At 43.5% G+C, this 16,053-nt stretch overlaps 1 protein-coding gene across 1 annotated transcript in view; it reads right to left on the bottom strand.

The window, feature by feature from the left end:
* Nufip1 (nuclear FMR1 interacting protein 1) overlaps positions 1–15,992 on the bottom strand; it is a 29,229-nt gene extending 13,237 nt beyond the window's left edge. The window contains exons 1-7 of the mRNA XM_032917651.1: positions 15,571–15,992; positions 14,897–14,976; positions 12,993–13,091; positions 11,007–11,069; positions 10,108–10,184; positions 2,467–2,559; positions 325–512 (exon numbers count right to left, since the gene is read on the bottom strand). Coding sequence (XP_032773542.1) covers positions 325–512; positions 2,467–2,559; positions 10,108–10,184; positions 11,007–11,069; positions 12,993–13,091; positions 14,897–14,976; positions 15,571–15,964 — 994 coding nt within the window. The 5' untranslated portion in view covers positions 15,965–15,992. The remainder of the gene's footprint in view (positions 1–324; positions 513–2,466; positions 2,560–10,107; positions 10,185–11,006; positions 11,070–12,992; positions 13,092–14,896; positions 14,977–15,570) is intronic.
* Positions 15,993–16,053: the final 61 nt, after the last annotated feature.

Genomic DNA, 16,053 nt, shown 5'->3' on the forward strand with positions numbered 1-16,053 from the left:
CCCTCAGCTCAAGTTCTGGTTCTGCAGCAGCTACCAGTGCGACTAAAGTGACCTGCTTGGTCTCTGCAGTCTTGTCTCTAAATGGCAATCAGAATACCACCTGCACAAAAGGCCCTTCTACAGAAAAGAGGTAATACACACCAAGCACAGGGAGCACGGCAAGGTCCTTACTCGGTAACTATTAGTTGTGCTTAGTTTATTACCACTCCTTCTAAATCTTATCGAACTGTACTTAACCCAACACTCCACTGTTCCCAGATCCCTCTGCATCCAATCCACCGCAATGCACACAAGTGTGTATGTGTCATCTCCCATTCAGCTTACCAGAGTCGCTGTGGATCAATGCACCAAGAGGGTCTACATTGGTCGGAATTTCAGGCTTCAAATCTCTGGCACGATTGCCTAGTCCAAAGACTGCTCTCTGTCTAGCCCCACCGCTTTTCCATTTATAATGTTTACCAGGACTCCTGATCCTTGCCATCTGTGAATGTCTGGACATGCCCTTCATTTTGCTGGAGTAAGGAAAAAAAGGAGCAAAAGAAATATGGATGTTAAATTGACCACTTAGACCCTAAGACATTAAAGAGACCAAAATAAAGAACTACACAAAGGCTAAAGGTCCACACCCTACACCCTTGAGTCTTAATCAGTTCTAGCTGCAGTTCCCATAAGTGTTTTGAGCCCTGACACAGGACTCTGTTGTGTCATCACTGGTAGATCTCAGCGTGTGGCATTTTCATACTATACATCAGCATCTGTCTTAAGAGTTTACAAAACACACCCACTCTTATTTAATTAAAAAGTTACGCCCCCAGCTCCAAAAAAAAAAAAAAAAAAAAAAGTTACTCATTTTAAGGGAGCTTCTAGGTTTGCAAAGCATTTATAAGAATGTCACCTTCACCAGATCCTCTCTTTGAATAAACATTCAGTAAAGTCCTCTGAGCAGAAGGAAAATGCCTGATAGATTTATACAACAAAGAACACCTAAGAGTTAGCATCTAGGGATCATAGCCATTACCCACCTGGTCCTCAACTGTGTCTGAGCTGTGTCACCACAATAGATGTTCCCAACACCATTCTGACCCCAAATGCCAGTGGCAAGTACTTCCTGTTGTATCTTTTTTTAAAGGACAGCATTTAAAAGCAAAGGCAAGGAAAATTAAGAGGTGCATCCTTAATGTACGCAACCAAACATTAACTCTTGGAAATCAAGGGCGGTAAGCCCTTTGAAGCTGGAGAGGTGTACAGCATCCCTTCCAGAACTGGAGTTCAGTTCCCAGAATCAACACTGGGTGGTTCACAATTCCCTAGAACTCTAACTCCCGAGATCTTACACCCTCCTACAGCCTCTACAGACATTGCACTTAAGTGCACAACTCAGCACCCCTCTCACACACATAATTAGAAAAAAAATAAGATGCTTGATATTGTTAGTAACTGAGAGACAGAGAGATCACATGCAATGAGCAGAAGTCCAAATCAGTCCAACCATTTGGCCAACTATTAAAGCTAATCATATAGATAACCTATGACATACCATCTGTCTCATGAAAAATAAAAATGAACATTAATGTCCACAAAAGACATGTACAAAAATGTCTATATGTAGCATGCATGTATCTCAAAAAAAAATTTACCCAAGAATATATATATATAGCGTATGGTTTCATTTACATAATTGTAAGGACAGAAATAATTTATAATAATTAAAAACCAAAACAATGTTACTGTTTATGGGGTACACTGAACAGGATAGTGCTTAAGGGAGCTGGGTGAACAAGGACATTCTGTATGTCAATCTATGTGGTGGGGTAGGGGTGTGTGTGTGTGTGTGTGTGTGTGTGTGAGAGAGAGAGAGAGAGAGAGCGAGAGAGCGAGAGAGAGAGAGAACACGGGCATTCATCGTGCAATGCACTTAGGATTTGTATATTTAAACTGTTAGGTTAGTAAAATAAAATAAAAAAATTCTGAACAAGAAAGTGAGTGGAGGAAAGGAGACCTCGAGTATTACTGACAGGAGAGACGGGAGAGCATGGCCGCTGTACGACAGATCTATTTTTATTAATAAGCAACTGTCTAACTGCTTGAATGACAAGGGAATTGACTGAAACAATCCTGTGGGCCCTTCTTGATTACATTTCCTACACATCCAAGCAAGAGTTTGCTTGTCTGAAGAAGCACAGGGCAGTGTGGCCCACGGTAGAGACACTGCTATCATCCCTATGCTGACTAGCAGGGCAACAAGGAGGGAAAGGACTGTTCAAACCCTATCACATGTGTAGATACCCTCTAGGTAGTGGTACTTAAGATACAATTTAAACAATTGCTAAAGCTAAAGGTACAGAGCGAGATTTCAGAATGGCAGCAGAGGGATGTGAGGAGACTGGGATGCCCCCTCTCTTCCCCAGAAGCTCGTGCTTTTGAAGGAGCACAGAGGATGCACAGGGACAGCGTCAAGGAACTCACCCGTACTGTGTGGTTGTCAACACTTCTCCTCTCTTTTCCTTTTCCAGCTGTAACAGCTTTTTCCTTTCAATATTGGCCAGAGTTGGGTAGTTTCTAGAAGAAAAAATTAAAACTTATTCCAAATCACAAACATCCCCAACCCCCAACTACTTCTAAAATCTAAGAGAGAAAATGCAGTTCACGCATCAGTGTGTCAGCTGTGCCCAGGTAAGGAGTGTGTGCTAGAATGTCAACTGCTCTAACATCTCTGCTTAGCATGCACTGACACAGAGAGACAACCTGCCCGGCCAATTACCTTTGCAGAAACACGCCATGCACACACAGAGTCACCAACATGAGACAGCCCTCAAACAACAGTCTACTATGGAGGACACTGAGAGCCTAAGAACAGCTGTACTTGAGACAGAACAGTGAACACCCAGCAGAGGACACGTTTCCTTTGCGTGGAGTGAGATATTTCAAAATGAAATCCTCAAAGAAAGGAAAGAGTGTCAACAGAGAGCACTCAGGGGAAAGCTCTGGAGTTTGTTCTAAGTAAGCTAAGTAATACAAACGACTCAAGATCACAGAGTGGCCACTATCACAGGGAATTACTTCACATGAAACATAACTTAACTATAGGGAACTGAATTACCACAGGAGGCTCAACCCGAAATGTTGTACTCAATCCAGCAGGTGATAGTAAACTATGGAAAAATTCTAGAGAGCTGGGGAGATGCTTAGTGGTTAAGAGCACTGAGTGTTCTTCAAAGGACCCAGGTTCAACTCCTAGCACCCACCTAGTGGCTCACAACATCTGGATCTCCATTTTCAGGGAACCCAACACCCTCTTCTGACATCCCTGGGTCCACAGGTACACACATGGTGCAGAGGCATACATACAGGCAAACACTTTTCTTTTTAAAAAGATGTATTTATTTTATACATGTGAGTACACTGTCTTTGTCTTCAGACACACCAGAAGAGGGCATGAGATCCCATTAAAGATGGTTGTGAGCCACCACATGGTTGCTGGGAATTGAACTCAGGAACTCTAGAAGAACAGTCAGTGCTCTTAACCACAGAGCCACCTCTCCAGCTCCCAGCAAAACACTTAAACACATGAAATAAACCATTTGCTAGACACAGTGACACACATCTTATATCTCACCACTCATGAGGCCAAGGCAGATGGATGTCTGATTTTGAGGCCAGCTTGGTCTACACAGTGAGTTCTAAGACAGCCAGGGAGAGGGAAAGGGAGGGGGAGGGAGAGAGAGAATTCTGAGCATGAACACCACTATGACTGAGATTAAATCCATTTCTTGGCACAGGATGTATGGAGATGCCAGTCATAAAATTAGACAGTAAGAGACACAAATCTTCATAGTCTAGGAAATATGGAGGGAACACAGCTCTCACCACTCAGGCTCGTGACTGTCAGAAACACCAAGTCTAGTTCTGCCACTTCTACGATACTTCCTTACCTTCTTTTAAACATCTATCACTGGACCACAGATAGGGCTCAGAGGGAGAGTGCTCAGCATGCACATGCCCTGGGTCCGACTGTCACTAGCACTAAACTAACATCTTCATCTGCATTACTAGCTCGTGGAGTTGTCACACGCAGCAACAACTATGGGTCAGTTACACGGGAGAGAAGACTGGAAATAGCTTTGGAGTGGTGAGAGAATGGGACAGGCAGTGAATTTCATTAAGGACAGTGCAGAGCATGTGCCAGCCATAAACAACGGCCATCCATAAAGAAAAGGTGCTGACTGCAGGGGCTATAAATAAGCACAACAGAGGAAATAATCAGTTATGTCTTAGAGCATGCAGCTCCGTACATGTGTGACTTAGTGCAGTGTCTCCTGCTGTACAACAGCACTGGGGAGCCACACTGTGAAAGGTGAGACTTTCCACATCCTTCTGCTTTTTTAACATAGTCACCCTTTCTCCCTGCCCTTGTGGTGTCCTGACACCATCTCTCATTTCTGTCTCCTGTCCTTGTGTTTCTTACCTCTGACTTGTGCCCTGCCTATCCTAGGTCTCCAGTGATGTCCTTACAGAATGGAGACCACTACTGGGTGAAACTGTGCCAACCATTACCCCTGCCAACGTTTTCCTTGTACAAACTGCTAGCCTCCCTGACGTTTTCTTCTGGGCCTACTCCATATAGAGCACATTCCCTCTATTCTCTCGATACAAGACCGCTCTAACACAAGCTTATGCCGCCATATTTTAATTTCAGTCTTTCTCAATGTCAGAAAGATACAACATTATTAAGAGCAGACAGGGAACTCGACCTGAGCTGGGAACAGCAGAGGGGCCGAACAGAAAGAGAACCACGCCACCTAGTGGACGTCTTCCTGGAAATCAGTGTCTCCCTTTATACACAACTCAGGAATTTACTTTTTTTTTTTTTTTTTTTTTGCTAACTTGAGGAAAACTTCAGTTTTTTAACACAGTGGGCCCCTCCAACTTTGGTTAGTCTAAAAAAATAGATGTATTTCTTTTTTTTGGCTTTAAATTCTGAGTACAGGGACTCTTTCACAAGCTTTCTACGGAATGTCTAACAAGCTTTCTAACACAGACGTTAGCACCCTGGAGTGTCAAAACACACACTGGTTCCTCCAGGAGAGCAGCTTTTACAAGAACAGTAACCTTCAAATTAAAAAAGCACCTTGTTGTACCAACAAAACTGAGACTGAAACAATGTAAAATACGTACTTGTATCAAAATCCCTGTATGTAAAGTAACACAGTTGGTGTTATACGGATATATACAATGGAAATTTAAAGATAAAATAAACTGGGGCTGGAGAGATGGCACAGCAGTTGCTGACTGCTCTTCCGGAAGATCCAGGTTTAATTCCCAGCATCTATCCAGTGGCCCACAACCTTCTGTAACTTCAGTCCCAGGGGATCCAACATCTTCATCTGGACTCCTTGGGCACTAGGGATGCAAGCAGCAACATGCACGCAGGCAAAACACCCAGACACACGTAAAATAAATCTAAAAGTCTTTCAGTTCTTTAGAAGTATGTATTAAAAAATAAAGATAAAATAAGTAGAGAATAGATACCTAGAAATATAATTTAACAGTATCAGAATACATGTCTTATAAATCTATTAAATGAACCAAAATAAAGAAAATATTTCCCATGCCCTTTCCTTCCTGCTAACCCACCCCACTTCTCTCTTTCTAAAGGCCTCGCTCTTTATATTTATAGGCAGAGCAGCACAGGGTCAGACACTCTCCTAGACACCTGGACTACAGACACACATCCCACACTGATGTCCCTATCCTGCTAATGAGTATGTCACCAACATTCCTGAGTATGTAAAGGGACAAGACCCCGAGAAGTAAGATGTCAAAGAACCTCAGACGAATTAAAAGGTGCCAAAGATACTTCCAGAACACTTAACACTGCAGGCACAGAACGTCCTGGAACCTCCACTCCCTCTCTGGCACACAAGTCCTAGTTCCACTCATCACCCAGCATCTTGCACCACTCCTCTCCCAGCACTTTCTGGTGATGGTCACTGAATGCCTGCAATCCGCACTCCCAAACCAGAACCAGATACACCTGCTCTACATGAGAAAAATCAACAGAAAGCATGGAACCCTTGTTCCCGCCCTCCTTTATTCAAGAGGGCAGGGGCTGCCTATGAGTTTCCCTTATAGTTTTAAAACATAACCAATTTAAATTGTGTCACCACACACAGTAAGAAACAGTTGCATATTCTCCCTCTTGGCAGTTCTGTTTGGGGGACATTGCAACCTCACTCTCACTAAAGCAATCTGGTTCTAGCTGATGAGGTCTGGATGGAAATCTAGTTGAAGCTGAAGCATGCCTATTGCCTTCCTAACGGGAAGCTGACACTAGGCTGTCTCCTCCGTTCTCTGTCTAGAATGTGGGACAATGTGAGAACAGACGTGACCCTCCTGTCAGGCACTGAAGAGCAACAACAGTTTCCCCAACAGTGCCAACAGTAGCAACAGTGCCCTCAACTTGTTCCATACTGGGAAGGATGGGTCACTCTCAGGTAAGACACGGAGGCAAGGTTACTGCTCCACTTTCTGGAGCACACGGTTACAACCTCTCCCCAACAAGGTTTGGTAGTTTCCTTTGAAGTGAAGAATATACTCACTATATGACCATCCAACACCACTTCTCAGTACTTATCCACACAAATACAAGCCTATATTCACACACAAACTCACACACAAATGTTTATGGAGGCTTTATCAATGCCAAATACTCGATCCCCTCTCAAGTGGGAGATGAAGAAACCACTGTGATTGATACAGCCATACAATGGAAGAGAAAAATACTCAGAAGTGAGACTGAACTAGTACTACACCCAACACGCATGACTTCTGAACCTCAAAGGTGTACATGTTGCATGATGCCACTTACGTGATTTGATAGAACAGACCAGCAATTGCTAAGTGGCCTGATTCAGCTGGGTGAGGCAGGATGGGACACTGTCTACGGTCTCCACCTACTTGTGACAATTGTGTTTAAGGGAATTACTTGCTATATGTATTATACCCTCAGCATGGAGAGGAAGGTGGGAGCTCACTTCTCACACAAGCGCTCACTCCCAGACAAGTTGATGGTGCTCCCCAAAGCCTCCTCGTCACTAAGGAAGAGCCCTTCGGCTGAGCCTCATTATCCCCGGTGTTACCATTAGTGTCTCCATTCACGTGGCTTCCTAGGCACCTCATATATTTGTTCCCTAGTTCCCATTAAGGTGAGAGTCTCTGGCTTTAGGGAATCTTAGCCATAAACAGAAAAATGTTTAACTTTTCAATTACAAAATGCCTGCTTATGAGAAGGCTCCACTGATAACAGTACCTGTGGCCAGGTCTCATGACCTGAGCTCAATTCCTAGGACATACAAGGTGGAAAATAGAACCAACTTCTAGGTTGCCCTTTGACCTGGATCCACACTTGCCTTGCCACATACACCCACACACATATGCATAAATAAATATGTATAATAAGTTTAAAATGTTTACCTCTAACCTTCAAGATAAATATTATCAAGAAACTAGTAAAAGACAAGATTTTCATTAACACATGGTCTAAGATTTCCTGTTAGCACTCGAAAATTACTGATTCCACCAGACTGTTTTTCCTTGAATCACTATCTGTATGGTCCACAAGGGGGCAGTTCACCTTCACAGAGAGAAAAGCCACTGAAGAATGCAGGCTTTTAAATAGATGTCTCAGTGATGAGAATCTGATATTAAAAACCACAGCAGTGAGCCAACTGGATGGCTCAGAGGACAAAAGCCCTTGCCACCAAGACTGACAGCCTGAATTCATCCCAGGAGCCCACATGGTAGGAGGGAACACACACACACCCCTTTAGAAAAAAAAGAACAAAAATCACACAAGTTTAAAAATCAGATACATTATTGATTTCAAACCACAACTATGAATCAGTGCAGCACATTTGACTTCTCTAATATGAAGGTATTACTCAAAGCATGACTTACAAATGTAAGACTGTAAGGCTTTTCAAAGTACTTTCTTGTGTAACAAGAAGAAACTATATCTGTAGTAAAATAATTTCAAAGCTGCTGGTGGTGGCACATGCCTGTAGTCCCAGCCCTTGGATGGAAGAGGCAGGCAGAACTCTGAGCTGGAGGCTAGCCTGGTCTACAGAGTGAGTTGGAGGCTAGCCTGGTCTACAGAGTGAGTGACAACCAAGGATATATAGAGAAACCCTGTCTTGAAAAACCAAAATAAATAAATAGACAGACAGACAGATAATTTCAAGGCCCATTTACATACATCACATGCACCACCTCTATCTATGGCACTGGGTGACATAAACAACCATGAAAAAGATGTTCTTACTGGTCCAATACTTAACTTACGCAAGGACACAAAATGCAAAATAGCTCTCCAAAATGGGACAATACTCAACATGGCACATTATTTAAAGACGGCCAAGGCTTTCCTGTAAAGACCCCAAAAGAGGCAGGAGTCTAAGCCACTATACAGGACTTCAGGGATGGGAAGGTGCACCTCAGACAGAAGAGCATCATGACAAAGTGAACAAGTGAGGAGTTCATCCCTGCTTGGTGACATAAGCTTATGATTGATCTCAATACCTGGGAAACTGAGGCAGGAGGGTTATCATAAGTTGGAGACTAGTCTGGGCTACATAGTGCATTCCAGCAGCCAGGGTTATTTAGTAAGAGTCTGTCTTAAAATAGAAAAACAGAAAGAAAAAAAAAATCACAACAACAAAACCCCACAAAGTTGTCCAAGGGTCTAAAAGGCCATAGGACATGGACAAAAGGTCTTCCTGATACTCAAAGCTCTGGGAAACGTAGACACTACCTGAAAACAGCTCACATTTAGAATCCTGATGACCAGTACTCTAAGGGTTTCAACACTTAGCTAAGAGAAAAGGAGCTTGGCAAATGTTTCAGTTGTCCAACCAGTCACTTGTGACAACTACAAAATGAACACCTCATTTTCTACCACAGGAGAACCAAGAAAGCACTGAGGCTCTCAACAGTCAAGTCAGCCCCTCAAGCGAGCGAGCACTGAGCACCGCCTGTTCACCTGAAGAGTACATCACAATTGTGCGGCTTTCTGAACAGAACTGGCCACAGTGTCCACCAGGGCTGAGATTCTGCCAGGTGAGGGAAGAACAAGAGAACAATGGAGCTCAGATGCTGATGAAGCTCATGTGGAGACCAGAGGGGCTCACCACAACCATCAGAGCTCTGGACAGAAAGCTATTTCACATTCCTTAAAAAAATTAAACATTTATAAAGGAAGCTAGCACCACTGAACTAGACTAGCAGCCTCCAAGTCATCCGATTACCGCAGAGGAAAAGCTAACACTAACAAGTCATGTCCATCCCAGCTAGCAGGGAACCACCTCCAGTATTGCTGCTGTAAGCTTTCCAAACCTCAAGTGTCAGACAGAAGGTGGAGTTACTGCTTGTTTATCCTTCTATACAAAACTATAACAAAAAGATCTAATCAACACATAACAACAAAAACAAGCAAAGAAAAAACAAGTTCCCAATACTTGTGGAGAGGTGTCATAAGTAAAAATAAAGTGTAGGTGTTGTATTAACAAGCTATGCTCTACAGTTAAGAGTTTCAAGTAGCTTTCTTAAACTCTAAGACTAACTTCATGTCAGGCCAGAGGGTAAGGACGTATACCCCTAGCTACTTAGAAGGCTGAGGAAGAAGGATCAGGACTTCAGACAATCTGAGCTACTGCCTGAGTCAACATAGCCTGAGCATTTGTGGCCAGTCCCTGTTTCAAAAATAAAGAGATGATGGAGAAAAGAGCACTGGCTGCTCTTCCACAGGACCCAGGTTCAAGTCCCAACAAATACATGATGGCTCACAACCACTGGTAACTCCAGTTCCAGGGGATCTAACACCATCCGTCTCCTCAGACACCAAGTATACATGTGGTGCAGACGCATACCAGCAAAACAGTCAGACACATAAACAATTAAAATATGTTTAAAAAAAATTAAAACAGCTATGGACTGTAGCACAGTGGCAGAACATTTGTCTAGTAAGAGCAAGGCCTTAAGTGCAACCCCAATGCTACGAAATAAAAACATTGAAAGCAAAAGTTATTTATTGGTTCACAATTCTATACTCACTTTCGTCTTTCTTCCCTCCATCTTGCAATGTCCTCTGGAGTATCTAGCTTGATCTTCTTCATACCAGGAGCATGCATCTAGGGGCAGAAAGCCTGCTGAACATCAGGAAGCATGCTGTGGGATCTTAACTAACCGTGACATTGTTTTCAACATTAAACTTACACGCAGAACCTGTTTCAAGCTAGCCATCATTCTCATTCTAACTTATCTTTAAAGGAAAAGCACCATTTCTCATGTAGCTGGAACAGTGCTATCGATGGGGGAGGGCAGCTTAATTTTTATTACACAGATGAATAACCCATTTAACTGACATTAAATACCCAAGTGACCAACTTACCAAGAAAAATTGAAGGTGACAGCTGAAGCAATTAGTAGGCATGATCATTTTTCTCAAGCTCTTTCTTTTATTTTAATGTGGTGTGTGTGTGTGTGATGTGTGTGTGTGTGTGTGTGTGTGTGTGTGTGTGTGTGTGCATGCCCATGTGTATGTGCATACCCTCAAGACACAGGACCCTGGATTCCAGATGAGGATCCGGCAGTAAGAGCAGTTGTATACTGCCCAATGTATGTAATGTGTGTAATAGGAAATGAACTTGAGTCTTCTAGAAGGGCAGTCAAGCTCTTGACTGCTGAGCCGTCTTGCCAACATCCAAAAACAAGATCATTTTAAAAAGCAAGGTATGGGAAAACCAGAACACAACTTGGAAGTGCAAGAATCAGTTCTGAGCAGGCAAGTTATTCTTTCTAATCTTGTTAGGAGAGCTAATATTTATCTATTTTGCATGGTTTGAGACTAAAATAGCATGATACAAATACAAAACCCTACGTGATTATCACTTATTGTTAGCAGACACAGAGAACATATTTTTAAAAAGGTGAAAAAGACTCTAAGAACTTACATTTCTCCAGTGAAACTGGACAATCTTCTCATGTGCACTGAAAGAGCAATCTACTTCAGGGCACTGAAAAGTTTAACAAAAGGGACTTTAATGATCCACACCACCAGGGTCTAACAAGTCAAGCCTAACAATTATTTCACCTGTGCTACATCCTTCATTCTTAGGCCATTAGCAAAACAAAGATCACTCTGAAACAGAGCTGCACTTAGAAAGGAATGGCGTATCCTCCATGAGAGCAGCACAGCCACGTGAGCAGCACAGCCATGGGTCTCACGTCCTCTTCCATTTGATTGAAACTAAAATGTTCTTAATTCTGAATAGTGAGAGGCATTCCTGAAAATGAATATATCCAAACCCAGAAATTCTTTGAAAAACAAAAACCAAAATGTTTTCAGGCATACCAAATGTGTTTAACATTTAAAAAATCATTTAGCATCTGGACTATATTTAGAGGACAGCAAGCTATGACACATCACAGGGTACAGCTGCAGGTTAAGACAGCTACAGAGGGACTGTCATGCCAGAGCACCCATGTACCTGATCCATATCGCACCTCTAAGGTACCAGCGCACCTCGGCGCTGCAAGATCTGGCTGTGGGCTGACCGACAGGACAGGGATGGGGTTGATCCTGAGCCAAGTTTCCTGGCACTTGCTATACATGTCCCCTCTCCTCCCAGGGGGAGCCACTCCCATATTGGGTAGCTAGTACCCAGGACTGGTTGGACTGATTTGGGTTAGGGACCCAGAGGGTTAAGGGAACAACAGTGCTAGGGTTACAGTACCCTGTCTGGAACCCCAGTCTCCCGTGGGTGGTTCTCACTGTGGCTGATGCCTGGTTACAAGTTGATTTTTAACCCAAGTATTGTGATTATTTTTTAAGAAGTCAAACTAATTTTGGCAGGAGTTAGAATAAATCCTGGAGCCTGGGCCCCTCTGTCCATGGCCCCTCCATAGCCTTCTCACTAGAGGGGGAAAGAGAAGGTTCTCGGGCCAGCCCCACTACCGAGCACAGCGTGGGAACCTGCTGAAGGTTTGCTGAAGCTGGCCCAGGCCCCTATCCCTTTGGAGAAGTGGCTGCAGCTCAGGCCAACTCACTCTGCTCTCCCACCTCTCCCTTTCCCCTCTGGTTGCAGGGAGTAGCTTGGGAACTGGTTTGTCCACAAAAACTTCCCCATTGTTCCTTGGCTCACCCTTAGGGCAGAATCCCCTGCCCGGGCTGGGTGAGAGATGGGCTTGGTCCAGCAGGGACCCAGAGGGAACAAACCCCTTCCTTCTGGGGAGTATGCCCTCCCTACTGTGTAGTTGAACAGGGGCTAGGAGCTCCCCACTCTCTCCCTCTAACAGCAGGCTGTGTGGGTTTCAATTCCCATCCTCCCTACCCTGCCTAGGTGTCTACCCTGTATCCTATCATGTGTCTGTGTGGGGGGGGGTTCTGTACTAATTTCCATGGCCGGTGGCTTTTCCTTCCATGCATTACTCCCCCCAGCATGCCCAGGAGCCACCCGCCTGGCATTACCACATGCTGGGGTCACTGGGGAGGTGGGTGGGGTTCATGCTGAGCTATGGTCTTGAGATTTTTATTTTTGCATATGTAATCCATCCTGTACAGGTAGGTAACTTTGTAAATGCTGTGTATTCCCCTCTGCCCCCATGGCTGCTGGTGTAAATAGATTGCATCTCCCATTAAAAAAAAAGACAGCCACAGAGGCGGGCACTCAGAAGCTCCCAGGGTGACCGAATGGGAGACACAGCTCCTCTCCTCCCACGTAGCCACAAAGGGGCACATATGTAAATGCTGCTACAGCTCCTCCTCTCCATGAAGCAGTGGGCTCCCACCCCAAACCCCAAACCTCAGGTACTGACCCCAAACCATTAAACATTTCTTTCTATAAAAACTAATTTATGAAGAAAGTAAGTTTGGCTTTTACCAAAAATACCATTAAAGGCCATTTCTCTATCAGTTCAGAACAACCAGGAAAACCTACTTTTTTATGTTCAGACATGTGTATGTCATACTTTTCTTGATTTTTAAAGCCTCGATCACAGGTATCACAGAAAAAGTGGAAAACCGGTTCCTTTCTTTTCTGCAAGGCAAAAGAAGCAGTAAGACTTCTTGGGTAATCTCTTAACCAAACACAACTATTCCAAGAAGACATATTTGATTTGTTTTAAAACATACTCCTGGGGTTGGGGATTTAGCTCAGTGGTAGAGCACTTGCTTAGCAAGCTCAAGGCCCTGGGTTCGGTCCTCAGCTCCAGGAAAAAAAACACTCCTGGGGTGGGATGACTTCCTTTATTTATCATTATAGCAAAAGTCAGGCACAATGAGCAAAATTTAAATCTAAAAAGAGTAAACGCAAACTGTAGATTTCAAGCTGGAGACCTAACGAAGATCTGATACTGACCTGTTAAGTTCTACAGATACCAAGCATCTCACAGAGGATATTACTATACTGGAAACTAATCTCCGTTTTCTAAGGGTTACGCTACTGTTAACATTAAATGGACTGTTAGTTGACATACTGTACTCTTGTAATATTAACAGTTCAAGTCACACAGTTTTCACAGTAAGAGAACACTAATTTCATGTTCTAAACATTAGTCAACTTACTCCAAACTAATTGTGAGACTTACACGAAAAAGAGGAAACCTAGCCTGTAAGTTAGGTTCAGGCCAGAATAAAGAAGACCCATTTTAATGTAGCATTTTCTTGTGACTATAACCAGGCATCGTTCCTCATTTGAAAAAACTGGTTCCAGGCCAGAGAGATGCCTCAGCGGGGAGAAGCACCTGCTGCCAAGCCTTCGGACCTGAGTTCAATCCCCAGGACCCACATGGTAGGATAATTAACGCCTGCAAGTTATTTTCTTAACTCCTCACAGACATACCCACCCCCAACAAAAATAAATGTAAAATAAGAAAAAGGCTTTCATAACAATGACAAATGAAAAGATGGAATCCTTACAACCAGGACAAACAACACCAATAACACAATAAATCCTGCCTGAATTTAAGACATCCACACCATGTGGGTAATATAAACTCTCCTAAATTAAAAACATTAGATTATAGCTTGAGTTTAACAAGAAAAGAAAGGGGGGGGGAGTTCTGCTTTTATATCACACATTCTTCTAAATTAAAAACAGCAAGATTGCCAGGATGGTGGCTTACACCTTTAATCCCAGCACTATGGAGGCAGAGGCAAGCTGAACCTGGTCTAAAAATTGAGTCCAAGACATCCAGGGCCCTGTTAAACAGAGAAACCAGAGTTTGAAAAATAAAATTAAAATTAAAAAAGCAAAAGATTGGTTACTACAATCTGTGCTTCCAACTCAGTTAAGGAAAACCTGGGACTTCCAGTCTTCTCCTAAAATTGCAGCTGTCAGTCCCAATCTTCGTAGTTTTGTAACAGTGGTTCTCAACCTTCCCAGTGCTGTAGCTCTTTAATATATTCCTCATGCTGTGGTGACCCCAACCATAACATTACTTTCGTTGCCACTTTACAATTGTAATTTTGCTACTGTTATGAATCGTAATGCAAAATCTGATAGGCAGCATATCTGATCCACGACCCCTGTGAAAGGGACCTTCGACCCCAGGTTTTAAACTTTACCAGTTTCAACATTCACATATATTTGTAAGCATAATTCTCTACTATGCCTGTGTACCAAGACAGTTTTAATGTTCTCTTTCTTTTCTTATAATTTCATCATTTATTTTTCAGTGCTATTCTGCTTCAACATTTTACTTCCAACTAAGTTCCTTAAAAATACTACCCTAGTAAAGCTCCACATGTCCAAACCAGATGTAAAACACTGACAGTTACAACATAACATACAAAGCAGTAACAGTAAGATTCAAAATGCCACATTAATCATCCCTGAATTACCTTCTTTTTCTGTTTTCTGTTTTGAGGCAAATTGAAGTCATTGTAATTTGCATATGATTGTGGAAAATAAGAATGTGTAGCTAAAAAAGAGAAGAGAGTTTCATTTAAGATTGCAAATGTACATTTATTTATCACTTTTTTTTTCTTAGATAAAAACAGAAAATGTGTAGGTAGCATGGAGTGCAGGTACCCTGGGAGGCCGGAGGACAGTTATCAGCTCCTTTGAAGTTGGAGTTACAGGCAGTTGAGAACCGCCCAGTGTGGGTATTGAGAACCAAGCTCCGGTCCTCTGCAAGAGCAATAGATTCTCTTCGTCGTCAACCCATTTCTCCACCTCTTATCAATCTCTTTCTAATGCATAATATAATCATTTCTTTCTAATACCCACTTTTATCTCCTGGATCGTGTCTCCCTACACTGAGGAGATAAGAAGCTCCCAAAAGATAAGGATTTTTGCATGTTTTGTTGACTGCTATGTAAGTAGCCCCCAGTTTTATAGCTGGGTTGAATTAATAAATTTTGAATGACCCGGTGGAGGGAAACCTAGTGAGACACATTTTAAATACTCATTATCAGCCTCCAAAACTACAGCGCAAAGCTGCAAGATAAAAAGAGAAAGCTGGGAGAGAAAAGGAAGAGAAAGTAAAGAAGGACCATTATCAACAGCAGCTTACCCGGAGAGTGGAAGGACGTGTTATACGTGGGGAAACCATTAGGAGACAATCCCCAGTACCAAGGCGTCGAGGCTTGGAAATTCCAGGCCTGCTGGTCGCTGAACTGAGATTGACCATCTGGAGGGGCCTGGGCATCAAAAGGAGGCTGCGCCGCGGGAAGAATCTGAGCATCGAACGGGGGAAACGCTCCGGAGGTAGGCTGGGGCTCCACGTGGGGCTGTTCCTTCTGACACGGCTCCGTCCCCGCCACCGGGGACGACAGAGGAGGTGGTGGCGGCGGCAGCATGGCCCAGTACACCCAGTTGTCCTGAGGCGGCGCCGCTTCGCTCGGAGTCCCGGGCGCGGGAGTCAGCTCCGGGGCTGAAGGCCACTCGGCAGGAGTCGGCTCAGCCATGCCACCTAGAGCAAACAGCAAGCCCAAAGTGCAATTGTGGAACTAACATTAGACGTCACTTCCGTTACGGCGGTCTGTCAACGAGCCAA

This window comes from Rattus rattus, chromosome 12 (assembly GCF_011064425.1).
Source record: "Rattus rattus isolate New Zealand chromosome 12, Rrattus_CSIRO_v1, whole genome shotgun sequence".
Classification (NCBI taxonomy): domain Eukaryota; kingdom Metazoa; phylum Chordata; class Mammalia; order Rodentia; family Muridae; genus Rattus; species Rattus rattus.